Source organism: Gracilinanus agilis, chromosome 2, assembly GCF_016433145.1.
Source record: "Gracilinanus agilis isolate LMUSP501 chromosome 2, AgileGrace, whole genome shotgun sequence".
Classification (NCBI taxonomy): Eukaryota; Metazoa; Chordata; class Mammalia; order Didelphimorphia; family Didelphidae; genus Gracilinanus; species Gracilinanus agilis.
This window is the reverse complement of record NC_058131.1, coordinates 424,684,201-424,702,166: the sequence shown is the minus strand read 5'-3', so window position 1 is coordinate 424,702,166 and position 17,966 is coordinate 424,684,201. Positions and strand designations below refer to the sequence as shown.

Below are 17,966 nucleotides of genomic sequence, written 5' to 3'. Positions count from 1 at the left end.
TCTTTTATTGGCTTAGGATGTTTTGGTTTTAACTTGAAAAACTTAAAAAAAAAATTTTTTTTAAGAAGCTTTCTTGATTTTTTTCCCCTAGTTCTATTATTTTTTGGTATTCTATCTCCAACACCTCACCCAACTTTTTTAAAAATTAAATTAAATTTTTAAATTTTTTCTCCCCATAGTTACATGATTCTTGTCTCCCTCCCCACTTTCCATCCTCCTCACAGAGTTGACAAGCAATTCCACTGTCCCTTAACTTTTTTAACCCCCCTACCTTCTGTCTTAGAATCAATATTATGAACTATTTGACAAAAGAAACAAAGAAGGAGTCTTAACAAATTCTTTTTGTGACACAAATATGGTACTGATTACCAAGCCAAGAAGACCAAAAACAGAGGAAGAAACTACAGACCAATCTCCTTAATGAACATCAATGCAAAAATCTTAAATAAAATAGCAGTAAAGAGACTACAGCAAACTATCACAAGGATTATTCACTATGACCGAGTGGGATTTATACCAGGAATGCAAAGCTAGTTCAATATTAGGAAACCCATCTGCATAATTGGCCATATCAACAACCAAACTAACAGAAATTACATGATTATCTCAATAGATGCAGAAAAATCCTTTGACAAAATACGGCACCCATTCCTATTGAAAACACTGGAAAGTTTAGGAATAGAAGGGCCTTTCCTCAAAATAATAAGCAGTATTTATTTAAAACCATCAATAAACTGTGGGAGTAGAAATGCAGAAGAAAAACATTTACTTGTTCTCATGGTTCAATGGGGATATTATTGGGGATGTAGACTCTAAATGATCACTCTAGTGCAAATATTAATAATATGGAAATAGATTTTGAAACAATGATACATGTAAAACCCAGTGGAATTGCTCATTAGGTACAAGAGTGGGGAGAGAGGAGAGGAAGGAAAGAACATGAATCATGTAACCATGGAAAAGTACCCTTAATTAATTAATTTTTGAGAAGCAATAAAACCGTCAATAAGTATCATCTGCAGTGGGAATAAGTTAGAAGCCTTCCCAGTAAGATCAGGAGTGAAGCAAGGATGCCCATTTTCACCTCTATTATTTATATATTGTACTAGAAATGCTAGCAATAGCAGTTAGAGAAGAAAAAAAAATTGAAGGGATCAAAGTAGGCAATGAGGAAACTAAACTATCATTCTTTGCAGATAATATGATGGAATACTTAGAGAATCCTAGAAAATCAACTAAAAACTAGTGGTAATAATTAATAACTTTAGCAAAGTTGCAGGGTACAAAATAAACTCATGTAGAATCAATATTATGTAGATAGAATCTATACTATATACCAGTTCTGAGGCAGAAGGCAATGGGGGTTAAGTGATTTGCTCAGGGTCACACAGCTAGGAAGTGTCTGAGGTCAGATTTAAAACCAAGACCTCCCATCTCCAGACCTGGCTCTTTTATCCACTCAGAAACTTAGCTGCCCCTAAAAAGATATAATTAAGAAAAATCAACCTTTACACATATCTGACAAGGTAGCACTCTTTTCAGCCTTGTAGACCACCACCCTTCTTTCAAGAGGAGCAGGGATTTTGTTTTATAACCAGTTCTATGGAATCAGGAGCTGGTGATGCATTCTGGAGTTAAAACTGTTTTGAACATGATAATGATTTTCCTTCTCATTATTCATGGCTTTAGAGAGGAGATTCTGGCTTGAGTGTGGGTTATGACAGGAAATCTCTAAGATACCTTCAGATTCTAGGATTCTAAATCAGAGTCCAAGTGGACCATTATATAGGGATTTGTGTGTGAATTTAAGAAAAAGAGAAGTAGGGAGAGAAGAGGAGGAGAGGGACAGAGAGAGGGATTGAGATTGAGATTATGGACTTTATTGCTGAAATAGAAATGATGGAATTTTTGGTAGGGAGTAACATTATTAGAATCTCTAGAAGAGAGGCTAGAGAACAATTTATAATCGAGAGGTAGGAAGGCATCCTCTACCATGCATTCTAGATTTGGGGAGAACAGATTTCACAGTGTTCAGACAGCTTGGGTAAGAAATCCCCAGACTACAATTCTGAACAAGAACATTAGTCCTGGTGGTTCTTAGAAGCCCTCAATTATGAAAATCTGAAGACATTAATATAGAATTCAGATGAGAAGAAAGACTTTTCTGTTGCCTTAGAAGATGTGGATGCCCAGGAAACTCAACGACTGACTTAGGTTTTTAGTAGCTCTGTACAGGAGATGAAAGAAAATCTGACACAAACTTGGAAGAGACCCAAGTAAAAGGTGTCAGGAGTGCAAAAGGCTTGGGACGAGCTGAGGCTGCCAAGGAATATTCAAGTCAACCAAAAGATTTTATTTATGGCTACGTGCCCTCCTGATTAGTTCCAGGAATGGAATCTATAAAGTGGTCTCATTCTTCCAGTTTGCACTGGGCTGGAACCAGTGACCATATTTTATATTATCATCACTTCAAATAGTTGAGTGTGAATTCATGGGATCATGTCACAAAATTTATTATTCAAATGAACCATGGCCTAGATTTACCTATTACTGTATATAGTTAGATACAGGTATAGGACAGCTAGTTGGCACAGTGCATAGTCAGGAAGATTGGAGTTCAAATCTGGCTTCGAACATTTATTAGCTTTGTGACCCTGGGCAAGTCACTTAAGCCTGCTTGCCTCAGTTTCCTCATCCGTCAAATGAGCAGGAGAAGGAAATGAAAGACTACTTCAGTATTTTTTCCATAGAAAACCCCAAAAGGGATCACTTAGTGTCAGACATTTCCAAATAAAAATTCTGTTTATGTTTGCTATGTTGCCTCTCATAAAAATGAGTTCCTATATGCTATAGTATATGTACATTTATATATGGTATAGTGTGTGTGTGTATATATATTGTGGAAAATATATGTAAGGTAATGGAGTCACCAGGGATATTATAAATAAACTACGTGGTTTGTGGGAACACACTCTGGAATTTATGAGAGACTGGACCAGGATGGAGAGACCAGAGTTTACTGGATTTCCACAGGAATGGCAGTTGATCTTAATTGTCACTCAGCTTCCACTAGGCCAGAGTATAGTAACAGGCTAACAAGGTAAAAGGGACTTAGCTTTAATTATGTTTGACTAAAAGGTGGGAAAGGGATTTCTGTACTTATAATCTAAAGGACAATGGGAGGACTTATTCTACTCTTATCTAAGCGATCTAAACTAACAGGGCCTAGGGAGCTATAAATGGAGTCTCTGCCTCAGACCTGGAACCTGCCAGGCTTGAGTACAGCTAGGGGCTTTGTGTCTTTGGGATTCTCACTGCAATCCACTGATGATCTCTGGATGCCAGGAGCTAAAGTTGTCTCAGGAACCAAGTAGTGAGGGTTTTGCTTAAAGCGCTGTCCACCAGAACTCAAACTTCTCCTCCTTCCTTGGCTCTGTAGATCTTGTCCTTTTGCTAGATGCCACACCACACAGGATCCCAGGGAGAATCAGGATGCAAGATGTCCTTTTACTCTGAGTGTTCCCAGGGCTAACCACAGTTTGTGTTAACCCCTAATGGAGTCTCTTCTCAAAGCCAAGTCACCTCTTCCTGCTCCTTCATTCCAACCTGGAATTCTCAGCTCCAGCTTCTTCCTGCTATGTACTTAATACCTAATCAATACCTAATCTAATCTTCCTCACAACAATCTACACACACACTTTTTAATCTATTTTTGAATGTAATCTAATATTTATATATTTATATGTAATCTCATTGAACCTTCATAACAAGCCTGTGATGTGGCTACAGTCATCATTAATTAGAAAATTCCTAGATCTCACCTACATTAATGATAATAACGAGTATTTTTTTAAACCCTTCCCTTCTGTCTTCAAATCAATATTAAGTGTTGATTCTAAAGTTCTGAGTGGGAAGGGCTGGACAGTTGGGATTAACTGTGAAGTGTCTGAGGCCGATGCAGAGAGTGTTTTAATAGAGTTCTTTACAATTACCAAGCACTTGCCTGTGAGAAAGGTAGTGTAAATAGTATCAGATGAGGAAACTGAACCTCAACAAAGAGAAGTTATTTGTCCATTGTTACTCAGCTTGTAAGAGGAAGTAATATTTGATGATGGAAGGGGCCCTCGATGCCTGGGTTCTGGACCTGGTCCTGTCACTAATTCAATGTTCCTTACTAGAGAGGCCTCAGTTTCCCCTTTTATAAACTGCTGAAATTAAACTAGCTGGTTCCCCAAGATACTTCTCAGTTCTGATTCTGAGTGATCTAGCCAGAACTCAAGCCCAGATCTCCTGCCTCTAGTGATTGTTTTCATTGTACTAATGGTTTATGAAATGGAATGGGATAGAAGAGCATTTGTTAAAAACTTACTGAGTGCTAAGCCCTGGGGTAAACCTTGGGGGCATTCAAAGAAACTCACACTCTATTTGGGTGAGAGAAAACAAAAACATAGAATTCATGTTTATGTGCAGTAACAGCAGATGGGAAGGCCAGGCAAAACTTAGGCAAGGAAGAAGCAGGACAGAAGACAAGGCCCCATGAATCTTAGGGAATTTTTTTTTTTAACCCTTACCTTATATTTTAGACTGTTAAGTTTAAAAATGATAAAGACTGATTTAGTAATAGAAATTAGTAGTTTAATTAAAACCATGGCCATGTTGGTAAAATATATATGACCGCGCCTATCTTTATAATTACCGCTGGAGCCCATCTTCTCCACATGTCAGTCAGCCCTTCAGAAAGATCAAGAGACCTTTCTTTCGGCCCTCCTCCCATTTAAACTGTCCTATGCGTGGGGACATAGACGTCCCCATGCCCAAAGAACCGGAAACCGGAAACCCGTTGGACCATGGGAAATGTAGTTTGATAGTCCCCACATGTCCATAGAAAATTTGCTAGACACTTCCAAATAGCACTTCCCGGAATTTAAAACAAACATTTCCCCCGAGGTCTGGCAAAAAAAAGGTTAGCCCTTTTTCTTCGCTGGACCTGTAAAAATAGACAACTTCTAAATTCCAGGAATTTGTGGAATAAAATAAATAGATGAACGAATGGATAAAACTAGCCGCATTGACAAAAAACCAATTTGGGGGCAGTCCCCTTTTGGCATAACATGTAAAATTAAAACAATACATTCAACTCAATTTCAACTCCCCATAAATTCAATTAACTGCACCCCAAGGTTCAAATTTTGGTCTTCATGGTACAGTGAAGGCTTTTCAGGCATCATCATGGTGTCTTCACCAAACAGGTTCGTCGTCTGGATTCTGGGGAGATGGCAAGATCCTTATCCTGAAATTATTCTCAAAAGAATTTAAACTTTACAAGACTCAATACTGTATATTGGTTCCAAGGCAGAAGAGCAGAAAGAGCTAGGGCCATGAGGTTAAGTGACTTGCCCAGGGTCACATAGCTAGGAAGTGTCTGAGGTCAGATTTGAACCCAGGACCTCCTGTCTCTAGATCTGACTCTCAATCCACTGAGCCACCCAACTGCCCCCTGTACAATCCCTTTCTTTCTCCTTCCTTCCTTCCTTCCTTCTTGAAAATTTCTTTTCTTTTTTTTAGAATATTTTCCATGGTTATATGATACATGATCATTCCCCTCCTCCCTTTTTCCTCCCCCCTCCCAAAGATGACAAACAGTTCCACTGGGTTATACATGTATTCTGTACAATCCCTTTCTAAGAGGATAGTGGCTTCAAAGATTAGAGTAGAGTATTGCTATTCACTCATTTCAGTCATGTTTGACTCTTCTTGATACCCCATTTAGGGTTTTCTTGGCAGAGATAATGGAATGGTTTGCCATTTCTTCTCCAGCTCATTTTACAAATGAGGAAAGTGAGGCAAACAAGGTGAAGTGACTTGCCCAGGGTGGCAGAGCTTGGAAGCGTCTGAGGCCGGATTTGAACTCACAAAGATGAATCTTCCTGATTCAAAGGCCAGCGCGCTCTACTGCGCCCCCTAGCGGCCCCCTAGTGGCCCCCTAGAGTAGACTAGGATTCTGAAATCTCTCCAGCCGAGGTAGGGCTTGGGGGATCGGCGGCGCCCCCTAGAGGCCGTGTGTTCAGGGTGTACTTTCTGATCTCCCCTGTTCCATTTTCCCTTGGAAGAGCTGGAGAAGAGCAGCCCAGGGGTCTGCTCTCTGAGAGCTCATCGTCCCACTGGAAGAGACGTCCAGACACGGGACGTGTAGGACACGCCAGGAGAGTGTGTGAAGTGGGGCTGGAGGGCGAGCTGGATTCGGAGCTAGCAGGACCCAAGTTAGAATCGAAGCTCGGCCACCTCTGCTTGCCTTGTGCTTGGTGCTTCGCAGCCTGAGTTTCCTCCTGGATCAGATGAGGGAGGGCGGCGTGGGACTAGAAGCCTTCTGAAATGCCTTCTGGCTCTACACTTGTGATTTTTTTCATCTCTTACTAGGCACTGAAATACTCGTTCCAGACGCATGACCGCCTTTGCTTTGTGATGGAGTATGCCAACGGAGGAGAGGTAAGGCGAGCGAGGCCCTGATGCCTAGGGGGCTGCTCTTAACGGCCGCTGTGCCTGCCCGCCTGCTAGGAAGGAGCCCCGTGCCAGGCCCCGAGGCAGGGGAGAGCGCCTAGAAGAGGAGGGCACCGGCCCTATGCCGTGCCCAGAGAGCTTCCTCTAGGACCATGCGGCGCCTCAGGGGCAGCTTCTTTCTCAACAAGAGGATCGAGCAAGGCTTGCTGGGAAAGGCAGCTTATAAGAATGGCCTTTAAAGCTGGAGAGTAGCCAAGCGGGCGAAGTAGAGAAGGGAAGGAGGGTCATTCTGGGCATGGACAGACAGAGACAGATGGATATATACATACACACATAGAGAGAGGGAGAGGGAGACAGACAGAGACAAATACACACACACACACAGGGAGAGAGAGACAGAAACAGGGAGAGAGAGAGAGAGAGACAGAGATCTATCTGATATATATATATATATCTGACATATACACACGCACATATATATATACGCACACAAAGAGAGAGACGGAGATAGAGAGAAGAGAGACAGATAGCACAGGGCCTTTGGGAGATGGTAGAGACGGATCCAGTTTGGTTGGAGCATAAACAACTGACCTTGGAGGTAGGAAGACCTGAGTTCAAATCCAGCCTAAAATACTCACATGATCTATGACCTCTGTTTGCCTCAGTCTCTTCACTTGTAAAATGGGGATTATAATAATATATAATAATATAATAACTTATAAAATGGGAATTATAATAATATAATAACATATTATAGTATAATAATATATAATAGAATTATAATAAGCATCAGGCTTATTGTGAGGATCAAATAAGATAATAATCGTGAAGCACTTGTGACAATACCTGGCACATATTAAGCACTATATAAATGTAAGTTATTTGTACATATATTTATATATTTATTTTATTTTAGATTTATATTGTATTTACATATATTATATATAATTACGTGCACTATATATGTTATATATAATATAATATTATCTTTAACTACCTGGAGAGGAGTTATTTGGAATTATGAGCAGAAGTAGCTTCCAAATTGTGGAGGACCTCATATTCTAGGCAGCTGAACTTGAACTTGGCAATAGGGAGCCACAGAATGGTTTAGAGCCACGGAATTATATGGCCAGATCCATGCAGAAGGAAAATAATTAGGAAGTATGTGAAGGAGTGATTGGAAGTGGTAGAAGGTTGAGGGCTCTTTGCACTCTGGGCTTCAGAAATACTTTACTTTCTGATTAGTAGCTTACTTAGTTACAGGAAGCTCAGTAATACACTGATGATTAATGCCCCAAAATAGAAGCTTACCAGCTGTGACTGGGATATAATCAAGTTTTTTTCTACATGAAACAGAGAGAGAGAGAGAGAGAGAGAAGGTGGGGAGAGACAGAAAGAGAGAGAGAAGGGGGCAGAGAGAACAGGGGGATACAGAGAGAGGAGGAGAGGGGGACACAGAAAGAGAAAAAGATAGGGAGCAAGAAGAAGGGGAGAGACAGAAAGAGAGAATATGTATGTGTATACACACTTGAGGTACTACCTTCCCTCCCCAAATCCTAGGGATTTAGAGGCCATTGGAGAGGATTAAATGGCACCCAATCAGCTTATTGCCTAATAAACATACTGTCCAAATTACCTGGTGGGCTTAGAAAGAGGTTGAGGCAGCTTAGTGAAACCAGAGTAAAGAGTATTGGACCTGGAGTCAGGAAACCTTGAGTTCCAATGTGGCCTCAGGCACTTATTAGCTGTGTGACCCTGGGAGGGTCACTTAACCTTTCTGTCTCACTTTGCTGGTCTGTAAAATAGGGATAATAATAGCACCTGCTTCCTCCCAGGGTTGTTTAGAAGATCCAATGAGATAATAATTGTAAATAGCTTAGCACAGTGCCTGGCACATAGTGGATGTTTTATAAATGTTCACTTCCTTCCTTCCCTTCCCAAGAGCTAAACCTGTGGGACAGAGGAGAAATAAAGCTTTGGGGTAGAATAAGATCTCCCCAGGGCCTTAGATGGGTAGGTGGGCAATATAGTGTGTGTAGGGAGTATAGCTAGTGGTTTGGATCTAATATATTTTGCAACAAAATAGACTGTATTGAGGTTTGACCAAAGAACTTTCCATTATCAAGCTCCATAGGTGGTGTTTGTGAAAGAGTACTCAACGAGAAGTCTATGAAACCTGAGTTCAAATCTCTGCTCTGACACTTCATAGTTTGTGGGTTTTTTTTTAGTCTTTAAAAATAGGGATAATGATGCTTGAAGTTGTCCCTTCCTAATGGGTTGCAGGTTGTAAAGAAAGTGCTCTGTAAGAATATAGAAAGTGGAGNCCATTTCTTCTCCAGCTCATTTTACAAATGAGGAAAGTGAGGCAAACAAGGTGAAGTGACTTGCCCAGGGTGGCAGAGCTTGGAAGCGTCTGAGGCCGGATTTGAACTCACAAAGATGAATCTTCCTGATTCAAAGGCCAGCGCGCTCTACTGCGCCCCCTAGCGGCCCCCTAGTGGCCCCCTAGAGTAGACTAGGATTCTGAAATCTCTCCAGCCGAGGTAGGGCTTGGGGGATCGGCGGCGCCCCCTAGAGGCCGTGTGTTCAGGGTGTACTTTCTGATCTCCCCTGTTCCATTTTCCCTTGGAAGAGCTGGAGAAGAGCAGCCCAGGGGTCTGCTCTCTGAGAGCTCATCGTCCCACTGGAAGAGACGTCCAGACACGGGACGTGTAGGACACGCCAGGAGAGTGTGTGAAGTGGGGCTGGAGGGCGAGCTGGATTCGGAGCTAGCAGGACCCAAGTTAGAATCGAAGCTCGGCCACCTCTGCTTGCCTTGTGCTTGGTGCTTCGCAGCCTGAGTTTCCTCCTGGATCAGATGAGGGAGGGCGGCGTGGGACTAGAAGCCTTCTGAAATGCCTTCTGGCTCTACACTTGTGATTTTTTTCATCTCTTACTAGGCACTGAAATACTCGTTCCAGACGCATGACCGCCTTTGCTTTGTGATGGAGTATGCCAACGGAGGAGAGGTAAGGCGAGCGAGGCCCTGATGCCTAGGGGGCTGCTCTTAACGGCCGCTGTGCCTGCCCGCCTGCTAGGAAGGAGCCCCGTGCCAGGCCCCGAGGCAGGGGAGAGCGCCTAGAAGAGGAGGGCACCGGCCCTATGCCGTGCCCAGAGAGCTTCCTCTAGGACCATGCGACGCCTCAGGGGCAGCTTCTTTCTCAACAAGAGGATCGAGCAAGGCTTGCTGGGAAAGGCAGCTTATAAGAATGGCCTTTAAAGCTGGAGAGTAGCCAAGCGGGCGAAGTAGAGAAGGGAAGGAGGGTCATTCTGGGCATGGACAGACAGAGACAGATGGATATATACATACACACATAGAGAGAGGGAGAGGGAGACAGACAGAGACAAATACACACACACACACAGGGAGAGAGAGACAGAAACAGGGAGAGAGAGAGAGAGAGACAGAGATCTATCTGATATATATATATATATCTGACATATACACACGCACATATATATATACGCACACAAAGAGAGAGACGGAGATAGAGAGAAGAGAGACAGATAGCACAGGGCCTTTGGGAGATGGTAGAGACGGATCCAGTTTGGTTGGAGCATAAACAACTGACCTTGGAGGTAGGAAGACCTGAGTTCAAATCCAGCCTAAAATACTCACATGATCTATGACCTCTGTTTGCCTCAGTCTCTTCACTTGTAAAATGGGGATTATAATAATATATAATAATATAATAACTTATAAAATGGGAATTATAATAATATAATAACATATTATAGTATAATAATATATAATAGAATTATAATAAGCATCAGGCTTATTGTGAGGATCAAATAAGATAATAATCGTGAAGCACTTGTGACAATACCTGGCACATATTAAGCACTATATAAATGTAAGTTATTTGTACATATATTTATATATTTATTTTATTTTAGATTTATATTGTATTTACATATATTATATATAATTACGTGCACTATATATGTTATATATAATATAATATTATCTTTAACTACCTGGAGAGGAGTTATTTGGAATTATGAGCAGAAGTAGCTTCCAAATTGTGGAGGACCTCATATTCTAGGCAGCTGAACTTGAACTTGGCAATAGGGAGCCACAGAATGGTTTAGAGCCACGGAATTATATGGCCAGATCCATGCAGAAGGAAAATAATTAGGAAGTATGTGAAGGAGTGATTGGAAGTGGTAGAAGGTTGAGGGCTCTTTGCACTCTGGGCTTCAGAAATACTTTACTTTCTGATTAGTAGCTTACTTAGTTACAGGAAGCTCAGTAATACACTGATGATTAATGCCCCAAAATAGAAGCTTACCAGCTGTGACTGGGATATAATCAAGTTTTTTTCTACATGAAACAGAGAGAGAGAGAGAGAGAGAGAAGGTGGGGAGAGACAGAAAGAGAGAGAGAAGGGGGCAGAGAGAACAGGGGGATACAGAGAGAGGAGGAGAGGGGGACACAGAAAGAGAAAAAGATAGGGAGCAAGAAGAAGGGGAGAGACAGAAAGAGAGAATATGTATGTGTATACACACTTGAGGTACTACCTTCCCTCCCCAAATCCTAGGGATTTAGAGGCCATTGGAGAGGATTAAATGGCACCCAATCAGCTTATTGCCTAATAAACATACTGTCCAAATTACCTGGTGGGCTTAGAAAGAGGTTGAGGCAGCTTAGTGAAACCAGAGTAAAGAGTATTGGACCTGGAGTCAGGAAACCTTGAGTTCCAATGTGGCCTCAGGCACTTATTAGCTGTGTGACCCTGGGAGGGTCACTTAACCTTTCTGTCTCACTTTGCTGGTCTGTAAAATAGGGATAATAATAGCACCTGCTTCCTCCCAGGGTTGTTTAGAAGATCCAATGAGATAATAATTGTAAATAGCTTAGCACAGTGCCTGGCACATAGTGGATGTTTTATAAATGTTCACTTCCTTCCTTCCCTTCCCAAGAGCTAAACCTGTGGGACAGAGGAGAAATAAAGCTTTGGGGTAGAATAAGATCTCCCCAGGGCCTTAGATGGGTAGGTGGGCAATATAGTGTGTGTAGGGAGTATAGCTAGTGGTTTGGATCTAATATATTTTGCAACAAAATAGACTGTATTGAGGTTTGACCAAAGAACTTTCCATTATCAAGCTCCATAGGTGGTGTTTGTGAAAGAGTACTCAACGAGAAGTCTATGAAACCTGAGTTCAAATCTCTGCTCTGACACTTCATAGTTTGTGGGTTTTTTTTTAGTCTTTAAAAATAGGGATAATGATGCTTGAAGTTGTCCCTTCCTAATGGGTTGCAGGTTGTAAAGAAAGTGCTCTGTAAGAATATAGAAAGTGGAGTCCTCCTTCCCTTTGTTTGAAAACTTTTATTTAGAAACAAGACTCGGGAGCTGCCCAGAGACCTCCTAAGCCTCCCGAGGTTCTCTGTCCTGTGTTCCTCTTTCCAGCATGCAGTGCCAAAAGTTTCTGGGCTTGGGGCTTCGAATACTGACCATGGCTTCCTTTTCCAGCTTGATGGGTCATTTGAACACTCCTTGGACCTACAGAGTGCTCTGTCTTCAGTGGGCACCTGATGAAGGTTCAAATTGAAATTTGAGGAATTTCTGTACCCAAAACTTGGTGACAATTGTTTGAAGCGGGTCAGTGGGGTCAGCAATCATTTTATTCCTTATGCCTGTCTCAGCACTGATGGCAGGAAGAGTAGCTTCTCTGCCCAGGTTCAGGAAAGAGAGCACTGAGGAGGTCTAATGTGTCTTTGTCTCTCCAGCTGTTTTTCCATCTCTCCCGAGAGCGGGTATTCTCCGAAGACCGAGCCAGGTTCTATGGGGCAGAAATTGTGTCTGCGCTGGATTACTTGCATTCTGAGAAGAATGTGGTATACAGAGACCTCAAGGTAAGGAGAAATGTGGGTCTGGAAAAAGGGGGAAGGAATATGTCGCAGCTCTTAGAATCAGTCACTTGACCATAAAAAGTTGTGTGTTAAATTTCAAGGCAGTTTGGGGTAGTGGATTAAGAAGAGGTCTAAAAGCCAGGATAACTTAAATTCAAACCCCACTTTTAACACATACCATGTGGCAATGGGCAAGTTTCTTAATAATCTCTCTGTGCCCTGGGCAGTTCTCTAAGGCTTTAAGTTACAGAGAAGGCACCAATCTGCATTGGTAAAGGGAGATTCCTCACATGGAAGGCCCAGACTCTAGCCTTATCTCTATATGTTACATTTAACCAGATGATAATAAATTTGATTATGCCCCATTCCCAATTTCTTTTTTTTTTTTCTGTATTAAAAAAATGTTTACTTGATGGTCTTCTCTTTTCCAGCCCTTACTGGCACTTCCTATTAACTCATCCCCTTTTCTCCATATAAACTTTCCCTTGTAACAGATAAGTAGATGTAAGTTAAATTATCAAAACCCTGGCAAATTTGAAAATGTGTCTCCTTCAACACCTCTAGTCCATCATTTCTCAGAAAGCAGTCAATAGAGCACTGGGCTTGGAGCCAAGAAGACTCGTCTTCCTGAGTTCAAATCTGACCTCAGACACTTAATAGCTGTGTGACCCTGGGCAGGTCATTTAACCCTTTTTTGCCTCAGTTTTCTCATCTGTCAAATGAACTGGAGAAGGAAATGCCAAACCAATCCAGTATCTTTACCAGAAAACTCCAAATGGGGCCACCAATGGATACAACTGAAATGACTGAACATCCACCAAACCTCCACACACTGAAGTAGTCATGGTTGGCCATTGCATTTCCCAAGTCTGAAGCCTTTCTGTATGATTTTCCTTTACATTACTGTGGTCATCATGTGTTAAGTTAGGGCCAATTACATGGCAGAAGGAAGCCTAGAGGGATGAGAGGAAGTAGGCAGGAGACCGAAAAAGAACTAGATTTAATGTCTAGTTTGGGCAGGAAAAAGTTGGAAGGAAAAAAAGCTTAAGAGAAGGAATGGAATATTCGGAGGCTTTTGGAATTGTGAAGAATACCCCTCTTCACTGGGGGGGCAACCTATGGGCAGCAAAAGGCCCTGACAAAAAGTGGTCACTAAAGGCTCCCTGTCTCATCCTTTGTTGTTGTTCATTCATTAAGCACGCCTTCCTTTTTGTGATCGCACGGACCATAGCATGCCAATACTGTCTGTGGGGTTTTCCTGGCAGAGATACTGGAGGGATTTGCCATTTCCTTCTCCAGTGGATTAAGGCAAACAGAGGCTACGTGACTGTTCAGGGTCACACAGCTAGTGAATGTCTGAGGGCAGATTTGAACTTGGGTCCTCCTTACTCTAAACCCGGTGCTTTATCCACTGAGCCATCCAGCTGCTTCTGTCTGGTTCTTTAGCCCCCAACAAAGCCCCAGAGAATGGTCTAGTTCCCTAAGTCTTTTTTCTTCAGGGTGCATATTACCCTCTACCCCAAACCCATTATGATACCTATTACCAGTTCAGACACTGAAAGACACCCGTGAGGTGCAGCTTCTTCTCCCATATACGCCATGTCCAGCCCTCAGGGACGGGTGTCTTCTGTCCATTCCTTTAACTATGTTTGAGGGACAGAGAGGTCAGTAGGATCAGGCCACCTGAAAAGAGCTGAGCCTCCCATTTTCATAAAGTCTCTGGTTTGATCAAGCCCACTTTGAAGAGGTAGGAGGCTGGATTTGGACCCTCCCTCTGCTGCTTATTGGCCTCGGTGGCATGAGCAAATCACTTCACTCCTGATCATCTATTTCTTCATCTGTAGCATGGGGGGAATCCTTGAAAACTACCTGCCTAACAGAACTATTTTGAGGGAAGTACTTTGTAAAAACTAAAGGTATTTACAGAAATGTGAATTGTTTTTTTTTTTATTATTATTCCCAGATCAAAACCGAATCACTCTGTGACCAGGGACAAACTTTGTCCTTCTTGGCCCTCAGTTTCCTCTACTGAAAAGAAGGAGTTGGATTATTTGATGGTCCTAAAGATCCCTCTCAGGGCTGATGTTCTGTGATTCCAGAACTCCCTTAAAAGAGGAAGAAGAGTCACTGGGGATGGGATTGAGGAGATGGTCAGCAATCACATAGTTGCCTCAGCCTATTTTTGCACATAAGAACCCACGAAAGGGAAGAGACCTTGGAGAATTTGTTGCCTCAGCCAGGTGACACAGTGGATAGAGCCCTGGACCCTGCAGTCATGAAGACCTAAGTTCAAATCCTGTTTCAGACAATAACTATGTGACTGTGGGCAAGTCATGTAACCACTCTCTGCCTCATTTGTCATTTAGTCATTTCAGTCATGTCCAACTCTTTGTGACCCCATTTGGGGTTTTCTTGGCTGAGATACTGGAATAATTTGGTATTTCCTTCTCCATCTCATTTGACAGATGAGGAAACTGAGGCAAACAGGGTTCAGGGTCTGGTCCAGGGTTACACAGTTAGTAAGTATCTGAGGCTGGATTTGAACTCATGAAGATGAGTTTTCCTGATTCCACGCCCAATCATCTGTTCCCTTGTACCACCTAGCTGCCTCAGTTTTCTCATCTGTAAAATAGGGCTAGTAACAGCACCTACCTCCTAAGGTGGTTGCGAGGCTAAAATGAGATAACTTTCATAAAGTGCTTTGTGAATCTAAAAGCATTATTAAAATGCTAACCCTTAATATTAGCTATTGTTTTACCAATGAGGAAACTGAGGTACAGAAGGGAAGTGACTTTCCCAAGGTTATGTGGGTTTCAAGTGGCAGGCTCAGAATTAGAATGTGAGCATACTGGCACTACACATATGGCACCCTTTGGAAGGAATCTTGGAGGCCATGTAGTCTAGCCACTTCTGAACAGAACCCACCACCACCACCATGACCACCACATGGCTCTGGTGAAAAGGAACCCACTACTCCATACAGAGTACAACCTTCCCCACTTTGGGGCAGCTCTAATTTTTAGTGAATTTTTTCTTGTATCAGATATGTGTCAGCTTCTGCAATTTCTACCTGTTGTTCCCTAATTCTGCCCTTTGGGGCCAAGCTGAGCAAGCCTACTCTCACTTGGATGATGATGGTAGATACTGAAAAATACCTAGTGTGAGCCAGGTTTGGTTTGTTTTTTTTCTGTTAACCAATTCAAATTCCTTCACCTCGTGGCATGATCTCAAGGTCTTCCATCATTCTTGTTCTTCACTCACTTCCATCATGTCTGACTCTTCATGACCCCATTTGGAGTTTTCTTGGCCAAGATACTAGAGTGGTCAAGGTCTCAGTGAAGAATTTTGGTCTCAGGTGGTAGACACTGACGCAGGACTGTCCAGCATAGCTTGTCTGCCTCCAAGAAGGTATTATTCTCAGTGAGCAAAAGCAGAATTGCAGTGGCTCAAAAGAAATGTGGGATGCGAAAATTTAGGTATTTCCTCCCAGATGACCATTTGACTGTTTGGGTCAACCTGTGGTAGAGCCTTATGAGCTAGTATTGGTCTGATTGGCTGCAGTTAGATAAAGACTGTATGTTGACCCCAACATAATGATGTCATTTTGGTCCTGTTGAAGTACAAAGGATGGCAACTACCCATGTAGATGGATTGAACAGAATAACTAGGTGGCAACTGAAGTCAGGAGTACTCTTCTTCCTGAGTTCTGATCTGGTCTCAGATCTGTTTTAGATGTGCTGTTGTTTAGTTCATATTGTTCTTGCAAAGCTGATTTCTGGAAGCCAAATGGAAGGCTTGATCCTTATAAAATCTCATCATCTTAGGGTCAACCTGATGTGTAATTAGAATGGGAAAGCCCTAGTGGATTTCTCTCCCTCCCTCTTTCCCTTGTCCTTTCTCTCTCCCTTTCTCTCCTTCTTCCTCCCTCCTTCCCTCTTCCTTTCCCTCTCCCTTTCTCTCTCCCTCCCTCTTTTTCTCCTCTCCCTCTCCCTCCTTCCCTCCCTTCCTTTCTCCCTTCTTCTCCCACTCCCTCCTATGATCTTTTTCAATCCCAATATCCAGTGGACTAATTATCCTACCTACCTTTGTGATCTCTGCAAATTTCATAGCTGTGCCACTTATACTTTTATCCTAGTCATTATTAAAAGTATTAAATAGCACAAAGTCAGCTATAGATGTCTGGGGCTACTGGGTGGTTTGGTGCACAGAGAGCTAGGCCTGGAGACAAGAGGTCCTGAGTTCAAATCTGACCTCAGACACTTCCTAGCTGTGTGACCCTGGGCAAGTCACTTAACTCCCATTGCCTAGCCCTTACCACTCTTCTACCTTGGAACCAATACACAGGATTGATTCTAAGACAGAAGGTAAAGGCTTTGAGAGAGAGACAGAGAGAGAGATCTTTGGGGCACTCTATTAGAGACTCCTTATTCCCTTCCCCTCCCAAGGCTAGCACTGCACTGAATCAGTAATGACTTTTAGGTCTTTCAATCAGTGTAATCCATCTAACTGTACAATCCTCTATCACACATCTCTTCTTGTTGATAAGAATAGCATGAGAAACTTGGTTAAATCCTTTGCCAAACTCAGAATATTAATCATGAGAAAAAAGGAAATGAGTTTAGTCTAGCATGACCTATTATTTAAAAATTATTGATGCCTATAATAATAATTCTTAGCATTTATATAATGCTTTAAGGCTTACAAAACTTTTTACATGTAATGAAGAATAAGTTACTTGATCAGTAGCTTGTGAGTGTCTAAGGCAAGATTCAAACTCAGGTCTTCTTGACTCCAAATCCCACACTCTCCCCACCTTGTTGCCTCTATTCTCTATACCATACTCATTTCTCACCCTTTCCCTACATCCAACCCTCCCTTTTAAGGAGAAAAGCAAAACATCTGATGTTGTTCAGTCATTTCAGATGTGTCCAACTCTGCATGACCCCATTTGAAGTTTTCTTGGTAAAGATACTAAAGTAGTTTGCCATTTCCTTCTCAGCTCATTTTACAGATGAAGAAACTGAGGCAAACAAGGCTAGGTGACTTGCCCAGAGCCAGATAACTAGGAAGTATCTGACATTGGATTTGAACTCAGGAAGATGAGGTCCAGCACATTCTCTACTGAGCCACCAAGCTGCCCTCAAACATCTGCCACAGAGACGTTTTCTGATAATGTCTATGCATATAATAATTTATTTGAGTAATTCCCTTCTCCAACATAATGGGGAAGAGAGGTAGATTTCATTATTGCTTTCTCTGGAGCTTTCATTAATTTCCCATTACTCCAAATTCAGCTTCTTTTTAGTGATTTTTTAGTTTGCCTTGTTATAATCATTGTTGATGGTGTATTCTTAGTTTTCCTTATGATCTCTTTTTCAAGGTCATACAAATCTTCCCTAGTCCCTGTATGAATCCTTTGTATGTCTTGTTTCTGACTACATAATAATATTTCATTACATTCAAAACTAGCTTTTTTTTTTTAAATCTGTTCTTCCAGTCAATGGGCACTTGGTCTATTTCCAGGGCTTTGCTACACACATTTGAGTATATACTGGACCTTTGTTTGTCTACTTCC

General features: G+C 42.0%; 1 protein-coding gene across 1 annotated transcript in view; it reads left to right on the top strand.

Moving 5' to 3' along the window:
* AKT1 (AKT serine/threonine kinase 1) overlaps positions 1–17,966 on the top strand; it is a 129,891-nt gene that overhangs the window by 76,247 nt on the left and 35,678 nt on the right. The window contains exons 7-8 of the mRNA XM_044664650.1: positions 6,418–6,486; positions 12,269–12,394. Coding sequence (XP_044520585.1) covers positions 6,418–6,486; positions 12,269–12,394 — 195 coding nt within the window. The remainder of the gene's footprint in view (positions 1–6,417; positions 6,487–12,268; positions 12,395–17,966) is intronic.